At 43.9% G+C, this 17,177-nt stretch overlaps 1 protein-coding gene across 2 annotated transcripts in view; it reads left to right on the forward strand.

Moving 5' to 3' along the window:
* The window catches only part of sugct (succinyl-CoA:glutarate-CoA transferase), a 463,614-nt gene that overhangs the window by 102,191 nt on the left and 344,246 nt on the right, over positions 1-17,177 (forward strand). For both annotated transcript variants that reach the window (XM_080193630.1, XM_080193629.1), the window contains exon 8: positions 7,754-7,897. In XM_080193630.1, coding sequence (XP_080049756.1) covers positions 7,754-7,897 — 144 coding nt within the window. The remainder of the gene's footprint in view (positions 1-7,753; positions 7,898-17,177) is intronic.

The raw sequence follows: 17,177 nt of genomic DNA on the forward strand, positions 1-17,177 counted from the left end.
CATGGCTCCTTCTGTCTCCACAGGAAAAGACTGACCATAACACCTATAAGAGGGCAAAGACAAGATGTCGTGAGCCAGATTTCTGGGTCCTCACCTCCTCTGAGGAATGGGCACTGGAGCTGTCAAAGGAGGGGGAGATGCGGCTGTCAGCGACAGCATCATTGAGCTGTCTTCAAGATATGAGCACCTGTCATTCCTCCACTCACTTGCCTCAACTTCTCGGGTTACGATTTTTGGGTGCAAGAGGCAAGATTTAAAGTAGATCTACAAGGCATGTTTATTTGCACAGAGAGGGTAGTGGGTGCCTGAAACTCGCTGCCTCGGGGGGAGGTTGTGGATGCCGATATGATAGTCACCTTTAAGGGACATCTCTACAGCCATGTGAATGGGATAGGAATAGAAGTATGTGGTTCCGGAATGGTAAAGGGTAACAAATCAGATGGGCAGCCTGGTGGCTACAGGCTTGGAGGGCCAAGGGGTCTGTTCCTGTGATATAATCTTTTTGATGCTTTGTTCTGTGTCCAGTGGAGAAATGTGAATCACGTGTTTGACATCCCGGATTCCTCTCCCTCCTTCGTGCTTAACCTTTTGCCCTGTGTTGCAGGGACAGATCTGATCCCCCTCGGACCTTTTGGACTCCAGACCCCTATTGCAGCTCCCATACATCCTACTCAAGATAGCTCAGATGAATCCTTGGAGGATATGGGTGAAGAGACCTCCAAGGGTGCACAGTTTTGGCGTCAGCTTGCACCTCACAATTCACCATCTCAGATACTGACATGTCAGTGGGTCCAGTTAGTGGTGAGGCTTCTGGGTCACTTTCTGGTGAGCACGACACATCTAATAATGCACTTCGGGTGAGGAGAGAACATCTGAGACCTTTAGCATGCAGAGGTCGGTTGGAGGCGAGGACTGAGCTGGCCCCAGGCTACATGCTGGATCTCTGAGATCATTTCTCCCTCAGCTGCTGGAGATGCCGCAGCAGTGCCAGGGAATGCAGGAAGGGCTGATGGCCACACTGGACCAGCTGCTAGGCTTTTGGGAGGAGTCCAAGGCTTTCAGGAGGACCAGCTATTGCCTGTCTTGCATGCTTCCCAGGTTAACACTGCAAGAGTTTTGTCTACAGTGGAAAGCCTGGGGAAGAGGATCCACACGAGTGGCAGGCTCCAAATGATGACTAAGTCACAACAGGCCACGGCTGAGGGACTGAACAGGCTTCTTGAGATTCTGTAGCCCGTGGCCGAGAAGCTTGAGAGCTTGCAGGAGACCCAGCGGACAGCACTGAGACACCAGGCTATGGCAGCAGCCCTTGAGACGTGGCCCAGTTTCAGAGGGTCATGGCTGAGGGGTTGCAGAGCATAGCCTGAAGGCACTTGTTGCAGCCATTGAGAGGTAGCCCCTGACTCAAGTGGCCATCACAGAGGGCCCAACACCATGGGTAGGATGCAGGTAGTCTTCCAGGACTGTCAGTGCCAGGTGACCAGAACTTCTGGAGCTCACTGCAGAAGCGCTGCTGTCCCATGAATCCAGGGGCTCACAGGAACCTCAAGGGAGGAGGAAGGGCTCAAGCCCATCCTGAGGCCTTCCAGTCAGGAGATTGTAGCTGTGGCTGTACCTTCTGACTCCCCCCTTGCTGACAGCAGGGCATCTCAGGAATAGCGGGATGAAGAGGAAACATCCCAGACACTTGGAGCAGGCCACGGCCCTCAAGGTCACAGCCTCCAAAGGCCACACACATCACATGCTACAGGGCAAGGTAGGCAGCTGGCCCCTCCACCTCTGATGTATATTCTGGGGTGTCACTGAGATGTAGTGCTAAGTCACGTAAGGTTATGAAGTTGTAGTTGCACTGAGATGGCATGGGTGAAGGGCTGCACCAATTAGATTCTTAAGCTTAACGCTGTTTGCTCACAAGTCTTTGTTAAAACGTCTTATTTAATCACCTTTATTGCAATTAAATGTTTTTTCACCGCCTGTTTGTAGCTAATTTGTGTCAGATTTGTCTCGAATAGGAATCCTCTTCCACTGATGATTGCTGGAGGGATGCTTCAAATTGATGTTAGTTTGGGAGGCCCCTCAATGCTGTCACTGAGAAAAGGCAGCCATTGGTTCCACAGACCTCACAAGCGATTCCTTCCAGTCCCTCATCCCACTGACTCCAGAATCCTGTATGGGGGCTTCAGATCCTTTACCCACTACACAGATGTGAGCCCAGGTGCCAGCATGCATGCAGAGCTCGGGTAGGAGTCAGACTAGTTTGCACCAGGCCACCATCATAATGATGCTTAGCAAGTCGTCTTCATTTTCCTGCCTGCCAGAAAACTCGCTAACAGAGTACTCAGGCTCACCACTCTGGTGTGACGACGTTGCAGGATATATAAGGAATTTTGCAGTGGTGGCGGGGTTGGGGGGATGGGACCCACAGATACAAACCCCTAGCGAGTGAACCTGGTGATCGGGGCCTTCCTTGCCATCCTCGCATGCCTCGTTTGGACTGCCAGCCCTTGAATGTCTGGTTGGTGTTCCTCGGCATGCAGTTCCTCATCTTTCTCCTCCTCCTCCTGTTGGTCTCCTCCCCAGTGATGCCCAACTGGTCAGCCTCCACATCCTCCTCCTCCAATAGGTCACCTCTCTGTAGAGCCAGATTGTGAAAGGCACAGCACATGACCACGGTGTGGGAAGAGATCACTTGAGTTTATTGAGTTTATTGATCACTGAGTTAATGACATTATTGTTACTAGAGAGGCGGTGCTCGACAGACTGGAGGGACTGATTGTGGACAAGTCCCCAGGACCGGATGGAATGCATCCGAGGGCTCTGAAAGAAATGGCGGAGGTGATAGTGGATGCCTTGGTGGTTATTTTCCAGACGTCGCTGGATTCCGGGGAAGTGCCGGAAAATTGGAAAGCGGTTAATGTTACGCCGTTGTTTAAGAAGGGTGCCAGGCAAAAGGCAGGGAATTATAGGCTGGTTAGTTTAACGTCTGTTGTAGGTAAAATGTTAGAATCCGTCATCAAGGAGGAAATAGCGAGACATCTTGAGGGGAATTGCTTGATGGAGCAGACGCAGCACGGTTTCGTTAAGGGGAAGTCGTGTCTGACAAATTTATTGGAGTTCTATGAGGATGTGTCTCGGGCGGTGGATAGAGGAGAGCCGGTGGATGTGGTCTTTCTTGATTTTCAGAAGGCGTTTGACAAGGTACCTCACAAGAGGTTATTGCAGAAGGTAAGGGGGCATGGAGTTGGGGGTAGGGTGTTAGCGTGGATAGAGGATTGGTTGTCAAATAGGAGGCAGAGAGTGGGGGTCAATGGGTGCTATTTGGATTGGTGGTTGGTGACTAGTGGAGTGCCCCAGGGGTTGGTGCTGGGGCCTCAGCTATTTACCATTTGTATAGATGATCTGGAGGAGGGAACCGAGTGTATGGTGTCGAAATTTGCTGATGACACCAAGATTGGTGGAACGGCAAATTGCGCGGAGGGTGCGGAGAGTCTGCAGAAGGATCTAGATAGGCTGGGCAAATGGGCCAGGAACTGGCAAATGGAATTTAATGTTGGCAAGTGCAAGGTGGTCCACTTTGGTAGGAATAATGGTAGGAAGGATTATTACTTACGTGGAGAAAAACTGCAGCATGCGACGGTGCAGAGGGACCTCGGGGTCCTTGTGCATGAGTCGCAAAAACCCAGCCTGCAGGTGCAGCAGGTGGTCAGGAAGGCTAATGGGATGCTGGCCTTCATAGCGAGGGGGATTGAATATAAAAGTAGGGAGGTCTTGCTGCGGCTGTATAGGGCATTGGTGAGGCCGCAGCTGGAGTACTGTGTGCAGTTTTGGGCGCCGTACTTACACAAGGATATTTTAGCCTTGGAGGGAGTGCAGAGGAGGTTTACTAGGCTGATACCGGAGTTGAGGGGGTTGAGCTATGAGGAGAGGCTGAATAAACTAGGCTTGTACTCGTTAGAGTTTAGAAGAATGAGGGGAGATCTCATTGAGACGTATAAAATGATGAATGGGATGGATAGGATAGAGGTGGAGAGGCTCTTCCCGATCAGAAAGGACAGTAGGACTAGGGGGCACAGCCTCAAGATAAAGGGTGGGCGGTTTAGAACGGAGTTGAGGAAGAACTTCTTCACTCAAAGGGTGGTGAATCTCTGGAATTCTCTGCCCGTTGAGGTGGTGGAGGCTGCCTCGCTAAATATTTTTAAGACGCGGGTTGATGGGTTTTTGTTAAGCGAGGGGATTAAGGGTTATGGGGAGAGGGCGGGAATGTGGAACTGAGCCACGACACATCAGCCATGACCTTATTGAATGGCGGGGCAGGCTCGAAGGGCTGAATGGCCTACTCCTGCTCCTATTTCTTATGTTCTTATGAGTTGTATTGGAGGGTCCCACCAGATCGATCCAGGCGCTGGAATCGTATTTTGAGAAACCCAATGCATCTCTCCACTATCGCACGGGTGGCTACATCTGCCTCATTGTAGTGGGTCTCCTCCTCAGATGCAGGCCTCCGCACTGGCATCATCAGCCACGTCCAAAGCTGATAACCATGCCACTCCCACAGCCTGGGCTGCTTCTCAAATACCTCTGGGATGTCCAAGCTCTTGACAATGAAGATGTCATGCACACTATTTCACAGATGTGCATAATGTTCGCGTTATGGCTGCACGCAAGTTGAATATGCGGATTCTGTAGGGGGGCTTGGAGGACGGCGTGTGATGGCTCCCTGAACATGAGGCATCCCTGCAATGGCTGCGAACCCTGCAGCTCGGGCTTCCTGATGGGCATGGTCCAGATTAGATTTGATGTACTGCCCAGTTTGACACAGGTGTGCATGGCTAATCGGCAGAAGGAACCAGTCACCTAAAAGTTCAGAGTGGACATCAATTCGACAGCGACTGAGACTGGGTGCCCTCCCTCCCTGCCTCTAGGTGTCAGATCTTGGAATAGGTTGCACAGGTGTTACACCGCCTCCTTTCGGATGCGGAGAAAGTTTGGACTGCCAAACTTTTGGTGGCAGACGGTGTTGATATCTGTTCAAATGACACTCCAGAATGGAACTGCTGGGGTCTCAGCTCCCTCCTTCTCTTATGCCCCCCCCCCGCTTTGGGTGAACAGCAGTCACCTCCTGCCTCTGGTAGTCGTCTCTTTCTACTCCTGCAAGTGATAAGGCCCAGGCCCCCTATGCCTCCAGCTCCTCCTCTTCAGCTCCAGCAGCAACCAAAAGCAAGATTGATTCATTGCATTGCAAAACCATCTCATCACTCTGAAAAGGGGGGAGAGGAAAGGAGCATCTCTGTTTCTGGATTCCAGATTGGTGAATGTGGTGGTAAAGGTGGAAATGCTGGCAAAGTTGGGCGTGCAGCCCATTAATTCAATTTAAATGCACTCAAATGCATTTAAGTGGCTATCGTACCTGTTTTGGGTGCGGTCCTGATTGCGGCCATTTTTGGGCCTTGGTTAACGGGGAACTGGCGCAGATCACGCTATTTTATCAAGCTTTCGCTCCAAAAATGGGCACAACTCGATGTTAAAATCAGGCCCTATAATTCTAACAAAATGAAGCGGCTTAATTCTTAACTGTTGAGCAATAATTTAAAAATGACAGGAAACAACTTTAATTTCTAACTTATCGTCTCAGTTCCAAGTAATTAACATTTGCTTACAGAATTAAAATTCCATGTTAAATGCAATTAACAATCATAAATATACTTTCTATAAGGAGTGTAAACAGCCATGACACTTTCAGCGAGAGTGTGTAGAGAGTGCAGCTTGCAGACCTCTGCCTTTAAATAAACCCCAGCCAGAGCTGACTGTTCTTCTGCTACAAACCTAGCTCCTCCCAATAGCCATATTATCACATGATCTTGCATGTTTAAACCCATTTTCTATTCCTTTGATTTGAAAAAAGCCCAGGGGACCTTTTCATTTTGTGAACAAAAGTCCATTAGTTCGCTCCTAAGTAAAAAGTACATAACTAAAATGAATAATTATCCTGCTTTCCCAGCATGTAAGCTGCATTCCCTACAGACATACCAACTGCCCGTAGAACAAAGTTGATCTTTAAAATAGTCCCCTTAAGCATATATGGATATATAGTGACTGCTATCATCATCATATCCTTTATTCTAATACCCACAAATACAAATATAAATTACTTAAAACTATCTCTATTTCCTTAGACTGACCTAAAATATTGAGGTGGACTCCATAAACCAGGTTTGTGAAGCTGTGAAAAGAATTAGTAAAGTGTATTAGTAAAGCCTCTACTTTCCATGGTGTTAGCTGATAAATTGATGCCCTAGTTTAATGTGGTAAATGTAACCATTGTTGATGCTTTTTAAAAAAATGCATGTGTTTCAATAACTTGAGGATGACATGTCATGAAGGGGATCCTACACGTGGACTTGGATAATAGGGCAAGCTAAATGGGCTGGATCCTACTTCTTTACCTTCTTGGGTGCAGTGCTCATAAACTTTGGGCTTTATTTTTCTCAACAATATCTGTGTTCTTTGAGCCACATGAGCACATATGCTTGCATGATGTGATAAACAGCTGGTGCTGCTCAAGAGTGTTGTATGAAGATCATAAACATTGTTGCTGTGAGTAGGAAAGGTTTACTGTGATCCATCCAAGGATGGCTTGCTTATGGATCAGATTTAATCTGCCCTTCCTCTTGGATAATATTTTTGACATGACCTGTAGGAATAAGAATTATTTTATTTTTGACCCATTATTTTTTAAAGAAATAGATTTTTTCCCCTTGCCTTGGGGCCATAGTTATTTAGAATCTTTCTCCTGGATGTATGACAACCCGAATGTGTAATAAGGTTCCTGGGTGCAGCTTGTTATCCAATAGGATATTTTCCAATGTTCTCTTGCTCCGCCCTGTCCCTGCTTCCCACTACCTTTATCCATTGCCTCTATTTCTTTGTTTTCTTGTCTTCTGTGTGTTGAGTTCTCCTTCCAACCACTCTCACTGCTAGGCCATTGTATCATGCAAACTGTATGTCGATGAGTGGGGAGAGAGGACATGGACCTGATCATGAAATAGGTGATGTCCTACCATGTGAATACATTGGGGATTTAGAGGTTGAATCCAGAGGCCAGTAAGAAAAAGTGAACATGCAACAAATATCAGAAGACGAAGCCATAAGCATCAGGAATGTGAAGAATTAAAAAAAAATAAGAAGATAGGAAATTAAACAAAGGTGAAAGTAAGATAAAATAAATGAGTAGTCCGAATTACCCAAAGATAGTCCATCCATTAAGCCAAATATCTTAGTTGCAAATTTCTGAGACTGAAGATAGATACAAACAATTTAGATACAAAAAGATACAAACGAGTTGGGGGATTAGCAGGATAAATATGTGGGATTATGGGGACAGGGCCTGGATAGGATGCCCTGTTGGAGAGTTGATGGAGACTTGATGGACCAAATGGCAACCTCCTGCATTGTAGGGATTCTATAATTGTACGATTCTAATGCTCAAGGTATTGGAATTGCAGTGAAATGCAGAACCAGTTTCCTCCCGAACAAGGGGACATGTTGATTATTTCACCTGCCAGACCATTTTCTTGTGGCAGGGATGCCCTACAGACATTGCTTAATTAACTACATCGACACATCCTATTCTCACATCAATTAAATAACATCAAGCAACAATTGAAAGAATTCACCTCACTATTCCTCATTATTGACATAAGTATTTGTTTTTAATCTGCAGATATTGATAATATTTTTATCTATTTTCCATTAGGATGGTGACCCTGTTAGACCTGGAGTAGCTATGACTGATCTGGCTACAGGTTTATACAGTCATGGAGCTATAATGGCAGGGCTGCTACAGAAAGAGAAGACTGGAAAAGGACTACACATTGACTGCAATCTGCTTTCATCCCAAGTATGAAGAGAAACTGCTTTGTTCCTTACCAATAAAATAGAATGTGGAATACTGATGCAGCTGGGATTCCAGCTGGCACTGAGCAATGTGATGTTAATCTGGGAGATTTGAATGTAGAGATATCTTGATTCAGCTGCACCCGTAGTGGGGGGTGGTGGGAAGGGTCTGTATTCTGAATTTGTGCCTTTGCTAATCTGAGTTAGCATTTTAAAATTTTATTTTGATTCATTTTTTCAATACAGATGTACTCCCTTCTTAAGCTTTTTACTGTTGCTTTCTTTGTATTTTATCCAAAAATGGGTATGAATGAAAGTTGTGGAGTTGGTAACAGATCAGTTTATAGGCTTTACTGTTATAATTTACTTATTTTAAATTATTTCCATTTCAGCAAATCCTCTGTTTTGTCATCTGAACAGCAAATCACTAAATTTACGAGGAAAACCCTCTTGGGGAAAGAGATTCTGGAACACATGCTCTAGTGGAGATGTTTTAAGAGTTGCTGCTTTTGATCTTAAAGATGCAAATCATCAAGATCAATAAAACAACTTATTTTGAATCAATCACGCAAAGGGAATTCTCAAGAAGGTTTTTACTTAATCCTCCAAGTATTAACTCCCAGTGAAATGGAGAACCAATCTCCTCCTGAACACTGGCAAGGGGACATTGTTTAAGGCAGCACATCCCCACAGTCAATAATGCTTAAATTAATGACCCTCCATCTTCAAGAATCAATCGCAACTGTTAAAACATCTCCACCAGAATAAATGCTTCACAATCTGTAGCTCGCAAGTGTGTTTTTCTTTTAAACATTGTGATCTATTGTTAAGTTGACAAAAGGGAGAGGAGTTGATTAAATGGAAATAATTTAAAATAAGTAACATCAGTTGTTTATGCATTCCCAATGACTTGCAAGTTTTTAAAAAATACTTGAATTTGTACCAGTTAAATTAAATAGTTCCGCACCAACGTAGCAGGAAGTGCTGCGCCACTGAAGCACTCTTTCAGACAAGATGCTAAAGTAAGGCCTAGTCTGTCATCTCAGGTGGATGTCAAAAATGCCATGGCATCTTTATATTACCGAGAAGTTCTCCCAGACTCCTGGCCAACATTTATCCCTCAACCAACGTCACTAAAATTGATTATCAGATCAATGTATTATTACTGATTGCAGGACCTTGCTCTGCACTACATTACTATCTAATTAGCTGTAAAATGTTTTGGGACAACTTGAGGTTATAAAGTATGTTATATATAAATCCAAGTCTTTTAGATGCTTCCTTTAACACATTGTGCTCATTCATTTTGGAGTTGAAATTGAGCAGATGTAGACTTTAGAAGTAAATAGCCTAGTACTAAAACTAGTTATCCAATTTCACAATGTAAACATAGCCTCTCATCCATATTCTATCTGGTTCACGCTTTTATTCTGTTCTTGTAAATAACATAATTTTTTCATTAAGGAAGGTGGTCAACTAGATGAGAAGCTAATTCAAAGATTGGCAAAGCTGCTGGCGTTATAGGTTATAAAGTGCTTGAAATGACAAACTCTGAGTAATTTAATGTATTTGTACTGAGCCATTGTCATTTCAGGCTGTAGGAGAATTGTGTTTGAAAGAAGATGTGTTTACATATGCAGGTATTCATACAAAGATAGATCCTGTGAAGTAAAATACACACTCTCATCAGAATCCTAGGAGCAACCATGTTTACCAAGGATGAACTACATTGAAGGACAGGCATTCAGAGGCTTTATTAAAATAAGATTTTCAAGCAAAGAAATTATGCTAATCCTTTATAGATCATTGGTCCTGGCATCACACTTCAGGAAGGATGCCAAAGCCCTGGAGAGGATGCAGAGCGGAAATACCAGAATGATAGCAGGAGGAGGGATTTCAGATATGTGATAAAACTAGAAAAGATAGCATTAGTCTCCTTAGAGCAGGGAAGGTTAAGGGAGAATTTAGGAGAGGCACTCAATAGTGAGTGCTTAAAAATGATGAGAACCAGTTTCCATTTACAGCTGGACCAGGGTGGACAGTCTTCAGATAACTAATCAAATAATGAGAAGCAGGATGGGGAGAAATATTTTTATGTAGCTCACCTAGAGGTGCTTATTCATAGATCTTTGGAGGTGGTGGAGCGGTTGATAATGTAAACATATGGCCTTGTGAATAGGGCATTGAACATACAAACAAGGAAGCCGATGTTAAATTTCCAGATCACTGCTTAGGCCTCAGCTCAAGTATTATTTTTAATTCTGGGCATTAGATTTTAAGAAGAATGCTGAGACCTTGAAAAGGATGCAGGGGAGCTTTGTCACAATGGTAATAGGGACTCCAGTTATATGGAGAGATGGGAGCAGGTGGAATTGTTCTTCTGAGAGAAGAGAAAGTAAAAGAAAGGTCAAATGCAGTTTTTGAAAATGAGGAGGGATTTTGATTGAGCAAGAAAGGAGGAATTTTCTCATGCAAGTGGGTCCATAACCAGATTTAGAATAATTGGCAAAGGAACTAGAAGGGGAAAAAAGAATATTTCCACAGACTGTTGTTAAGATCTCTAATGCACTAGCTGAAAGTGGAATCAGATTCTTTCTGAAGATTATTGGATGTGGACTTGAAGGGGACTAATTTTGCTGGATTATGGGGGCCAAGCAAGAATGTGGGACAAAATTGGACAACACTCAAAGGACCAACACAAGAAAGAGCAGCTGAATGGCCACCTTTTTGCACTGTAAAATTCTACAAGTGATATGATCAAGAATCAACCATATGAGCCCCATGTATAATATGTTGTCTAAAAGTAACTTTGAAAATGGTGATGATCCTGAGTTGTCATTGAGAATAAAATCAAATGTGCTGTAAACAGAGTTGCTAATTCACAATGAACACTATGATACTAGCAAAGGTAAATCATACCTAATGAACTTAATTTTACTTTTACTGCAAGCCAGAAGTGTTTAATTAAAGCTATTTCTGTACTGGTATAGCAATAATATACAAACATTCAATAAGTAACTTAGTTTACTTTGCTATGTATTCAGCTTTAGACAATTCAATCATGCTGCGATATGGGGTGGCTTTCCTGGAATTCTTCCAGGAAAATTAAACAAGAATGATAATGTAGATGTCACTTGTCTAATTTTTTTGGGTGGAAAAATAAAGGTAGGGTGTGATTTGAGGATCACCTATCCATAGTGCAGACTACCCAGTTACCCACCACCACACACACACACACACACACACACACACACAGTGTGTGCTACCTGTTATCCCTTTATTCCTAAATTAAATGATGTCAGCATGGCCCAGTGGTACACTAACACCTCTGAGGCAGAAAGTTGTCGGTTCGAGTCCTACCCCAGAGATTCTGAGCACAAAATCTAAACTGATACTTGAGTACAGTCGGTAGGGATTGCTGCATTGTCGGAGTGCTGTCTTTCAGAGTAAACATTAAACCAAGACCCAGTCATCCTCTCAGTGGATGTAAAAACATGGGTAGTTTTCCTTAGCATTCTGGAAGTTGTTTATCCTTCAGGGGCAAGGAGGAGGTAGGGGTGCAGTGATATTGTCACTGGACCAATTAATCCAGAAGATCCAGGATAATGCACTGAGGACTGGGGTTTGAATCCCACTGTGGCAGATGGTGAAATTTCAATGCAGTAAAAATCTGGAATTAAATATCTAATGATGACCACAATACCGTTGTCGATTGTTGTAAAAACCTATCTGGTTCGCTAATGTGTAGGGAAGTAAGTCTGTCATCCTTACCCAGTCTAGCCTACGTACGACTCCAGACCCAGAGCAATTGCCCTCAAGGATGGGCAATAAATGCTGGCCCAGCCAGCAATGTCCACATCCCCTGAACGAATAAACAATACTAGCATAATTAAAACAAATGATTGATTGACCATTTATCGCAATTTGTGGAACCTCATTGTGCCAAAATGAATTGCTATGTTTCCTACATTATAATAGTGACTGCAATTCAAAAACACTTCATTGGTTGTGATGTGCTTTAGAATGTTTTGATTTCTTTTTAAAGCCTAAACAATTTCATACACACAGGCCCATCTTTTAAGCAGCGGAAATGATGAGCAAATTACTGTTATATCCAAAGCTTTCTCCCAACTGTGTATCTGCACATTTCTTCCAGATCTGAAAGACAGCACCCCAACAATGCAGCACGTCCTATCTACTGCACTAAAGTATCAGCTAAGATTTTGCATTCAAAATCCCTGGGTTGGGGGGAGGGTGGTCGCCAGGAGGGTTGGTAAACAGATCGGGCTTGTGGAATTGGATGGTTGGAAGGGTCATTGGGGGGAGCTTGGTTGTGTAATTGCTCAGGTGAAAGACTAGGTTTTAATCTGCCTTGACATTTTTTGGGTAATTATTCAGGTCTCCTCAGTCTCCAACTCTATCTCAGAATCCGTGACATTCGCAGAAGATGCTGTTGAGTAGGAGAATTGCCCATCGGGAGTTTAAACTTCCCGGGCAGTTCCCACATAGGTTCATGCTTCAGGACTTCCACTGGGTCCCGAAGCGCATCTTAGAGTGGTACGTCCGGTCTCCAATCTGGAGTTTTGGCTCGTAGAATTGAATAACTGGCCTGTTTGAATTTCTGTGAGGGAAAACTGCTTTAGTGTTGTAGACACTCTGTAAACTTTTAACCCTAGACAGATGTTGTGCTCTTTCATGTTTTGGAGCTGGATGATTCCAAGTTATAAAAAGTCAAGACCCTTGTGCTTTTTGCATCTCAACAATGTCCTTTGGATGCTACTGGTAAATAATAAGGATGTGGGTTTTGGATGTGGTTTCAATTATGTTTTTTCATTTACTTCTTCTGTTGTGGTTTTCATGCTTCTAGGAAGTTTTCAATATCCTTCCTGTATTTAATTGCAACCAGGACTTCGATCACAAGTAGAGTTAGAGTCTGAGAATATTATTACCATCTAGTTTTAAAACCTATAACATTTGGGGAATATTTATAAACATTTTGTATAATATGTTCATACACTTCAAAAAAAAATTGAACAATGTAATTCTCCAACAACTCTCTGAATATTCGTTCACTTGCTGTCAAAAATGGGCTTTATATTTTACATTTTTCTGAGCCATTTTGCCCAACCTTCAAATTCAGAGCCTCTAGTTTCAAGATATAGTGATACAAGAAAGAAATCAAATGGACAAGATACTTTGTCTTCTCAATTCTGCTTTAAATGTTAATACATGTGGACGTTTTTTTTTGATCTGGAGAGGGCAAAGGAACTTTTAAGTTTTTGGCAACATTCAATAGATTACTACCAGAAACTTGTGGTTTAGATTACATGTACTACGTTTATACATGCTTAGATCTTAATCTTTTCTACTTTCGACAAGAATTTAAGGAAGTACAGCTGAGTAATATGTGCAGTAAAAGCACAAACTCTAAGTATAAGTAAATATAATTGCAGTAACCACAATCTTTGAAAATCTACCCTATTATTAAAGTGCACTGCTGTGTTGCACAGCTAGGACTCCCCTCAACAAATAGTGAGCTACCAAATGTTAGCCTTTTGTTATCTGATATCCGGACCTTCCCAGTAACGTGCTCATATTTAACCATGGTGAATTGTCCCAGGAAATCGGAATGATAAATACTCAGAGTAACAATGGGCTCATACTGTTCATGGATACAGCTATACATTAGACATGATGACAGCCTGATATTTTGGTTGTGGAAAATAAAACTTGTGCTAACCACAACCTTCTTGCACAGTAACTGATTCAAGCACATTGTGCCCTCCAGTGCCAAGTGCTGCTCTTAGGGTAATGTTAAAATTCACAGTTCATCAATCATTTTTGTTTTGTTACAGTTTCCTTGGTGAGGACTCGTTGTTGCAATGTTACCTTTTACACTAGCTTAATGGCAGTTTGGCCTGTTATTAGTTTCCCTAAACATGCAGCAGGAAGTTCTCTGTCACTGCTCCTAATCGAGCTGCAAATATGCTGGCAACCCTATTTACATAGAACAGGAGCAGCTCTGGGGCAATTCCTAGCCACGCACAGAATTGATTCCTGAATGCCCCTGCACTGAAATGAGTGTGAAAAGGCATCATGGTGCAGTTCAGCCTGATATGTGTATGTGTTTTGTTAAATTTCAGTGATAAATACGCCATACGGTTCAGCATATTGTCTAGTATGCTTTTCTGTGCTTTCTGTTTTGCTACTGAAAGTCTGATGACATGTTTGCTTCCACTGTGAACTGTAAGAGTCATACTTGTGAAGAGTTGTGCTCTGAGGGATTTTTTTATTCATTCACGGTACATGGGCATTGCTGGCTGGCCAACGTTTATTGTCCATCTGTAGCTGCCCTTGAGAAAATAGGGGGTGCTGAGCTGCCTTCTTGAATTGCTGCAGTCCATGTTCTGTGGGTTGACCCACAATCTGTTAGGGAGGGAATTCCAGGATTTTGACCCAGCAACTGCAAAGGAACAGGGATAATTTCCAAGTCAGGATGGTGGGTGGCTTGGAGGGGAACTGGATGGGTGGTGTTCCCATGGATCTGCTGTCCTTGTTCTTCTAGATGGAACTGGTTGTGGATTTGGAAGCTGCTGTCTAAGGATCTTTGGTGAATTGCTGAAGTGCACCTTGTGAATAGTACACACTGCTACTGAGCGTCGATGGTGGAGGGATTGAATGTTTATAGATGTGGTGCCACTCAAGTGGGCTGCTTTGTCCTGGATGTGTCAAGCTTCTTGAGTGTTGTTGGAGCTGCATCCACCCAGACAAGTGGTGAGTATTCCATCACATTCCTGACTTGTGCCTTGTAGCTTCTGACCTGCTTTTGTAGCCACTGTATTTATGTGGTGAGTCCAGTTGAGTTTCAACTCAGTGGTAACCCCAAGAATGTTGACAGTGGGGGATTCAGTGATATTTACACCATTGAATGTTAAGAGGTGCTGGTTAGTGTCTCTTATTATTGATGGTCATTGCCTGGCATTTGTGTGACACAAATATTATTTGCCACTTGTCAGCCCAAGCCTGGATATTGTCCAGATCAATTTGCATTTGATAGAGTAAAGGTTGCAATGCTGTAATACAGATTCTCAGACATACAGTTCCCCATAATCTAACCCCTTTTTGCGTAAATTTTCAAAACTTTTGACACATTTTACTTTTCTTTCTGCTTTGGCGATGGGAGCAACCTTTACAAATAGACTAATTATCAAAATCCAAATAAATAGGAAGAGATAGAGAAAAGAGATAAAGCAAACATTCTCTGATTGGCAGGCTGTGACAAGTGGTATTGACCAGAACTCTATACTGGAGTCTTAGTTTTTGTATAGTTGTTAGCTTAGTTGTTCGTCCATCATCGATGAGGACCTCAACGCCATAGTCATTTTGAGGCTGGATGCGATGTGTCCGAAGATGACTGATCAGGCCAATTCAGGCACTGAATGTCCTGGCACATATTGGACAGACTTGTGTAGGCACTGTAGTTGCACTGGTGGCTCTGGACTTGCGCAGCTCGCACTTAAGTTGTGCTTCAGCAATGCACCTTGCTTCGTAAGCTTGATAGTCCTTGTGGATGAAGCAGCGCCAGGTAGGGCAGTTTTGTGCCAGCGTTTCCCAGGTGGTTGTGTCTATGTCAAGCGACTTCAGGGAGGTCTTGAGTGTGCCTTTGTAACGTTTCTTCTGCCCTCCACGCGAGCATTTTCCAGCAGAGAGTTCCCCAAAAAGGAGCTGCTTGGGTATGCGTTCATCTGGCATATGAGTGACATGACCTGCCCACCGGGTCTGCACTCTCATCAGCAGTGTGTGGACTAATGGTAGATTTGTTCTAGAGAGAACTTCAGTGTCTGATACTTTGACTTGCCATCTGATGCGTAATATTCTGCGAAGACAAATCACATGGAAGTGATTGAGCTGTCTTGCATGCCTTCGATACACAGTCCACGTTTCACAGGCATACAGGAGGGTAGTGAGTACCATGGCACTGTAGATGTTCAGTTTTGTTGCTGGGCTGATTCCTCAACGTTCCTGTACAGTGGAGCACAGTCTACCGAAAGCAGAACTTGCCTTTGCTATTCTGTAGTTAACTTCTGTATCAATAGTCACTGCTTGGGAGAGGGTGCTGCCAAGATAAGTGAACTGGTCCACTGCCTGTAGTTTCTGCCCTTTGTGATTATAGGTTCTGTGTATGGTGCATGAGAAGTAGGCTGGTGCATGACTTTGGTCTTTTTGATGTTGATGGTGAGTCCAAAGTTGTCATAGGCTGTGGAAAATTTGTCCATACTGACTTGCATCTCTGGGTCTGAGCCAGTATACAGGGTGCAGTCATTGGCAAAGAGGAAGTCTCTCAAAACAGTCTCCTTCACTTTAGTAATAGCTTGAAGTCTCCTCAGGCTGAAGAGCTTCCCATCCAGTCTGTACTTGAGGCTGATTCCAGCCACACTGTCCTGGAAGGCATCATTCAGCATGGCAGAAAACATCATGCTGAACAGTGTGGGTACAAGCACACAGCCATTGGTGACTGGGAATGCCTCAGAGGATTCTCCGCCACCCAGTAATCTGGTCATCATGCCATCATGGAACTGGCGTAGCATCTGAATGAAATTGGGGGGGCAGCCGAACTTTGACATGATCCTCCACAGGCCTTGCTGGCTTACAGTGTCGAAGGCTTTCGCGAGGTCAACAAAGGTTGTGTAGAACTCGCGATTCTGCTCTTGACACTTCTCCTGAAGTTGGCGCGCAGCAAAAATCATGTCAATAGTCCTGTGACCTTTGCAGAAGCCACATTGTGCCTCTGGAAGCAGGCCCAGCTTCAGATGAGTGACCAGATGATTTAGCAGTACCCTTGCGAGGGTTTTTCCTGTGATAGATAGCAGAGAGATTCCTCAGTGGTTGTGGCATATTTGCTGATTGCCCTTCCACTTGTAGAGGTGTACGATGGAAGCGTCTTTAAGTTCCTGAGGAATGGATCCTTGCTTCCAAAAGGACTGGAACAGCTCGGTGAGCTTCTTGGTAAGTACAGGACTGGCAGCTTTGTAGATCTCTGCGGGTATGGCATCTGCCCCTAAGGCTTTGCCACTGGATAGCTGGCTGACAGCTTTCGTGACTTTGGCTACTACCGCTGAGTCATCCATGGCACTGTTGATATCGACCTGGGGAATCCTGTCTATTGCCTCATCATTAATAGATGAAGTTCGATTGAGGACGGCTTCAAAGTGTTCAGCCCATCTCTGCAGGATCTGAGCCCTCTCTGCAATGAGAGTTGTACCATCTGTACTCAGGAGGAGGGA

Source organism: Carcharhinus amblyrhynchos, chromosome 8 (assembly GCF_965287045.1).
Source record: "Carcharhinus amblyrhynchos chromosome 8, sCarAmb.v2.hapA, whole genome shotgun sequence".
Taxonomy (NCBI): domain Eukaryota; kingdom Metazoa; phylum Chordata; class Chondrichthyes; order Carcharhiniformes; family Carcharhinidae; genus Carcharhinus; species Carcharhinus amblyrhynchos.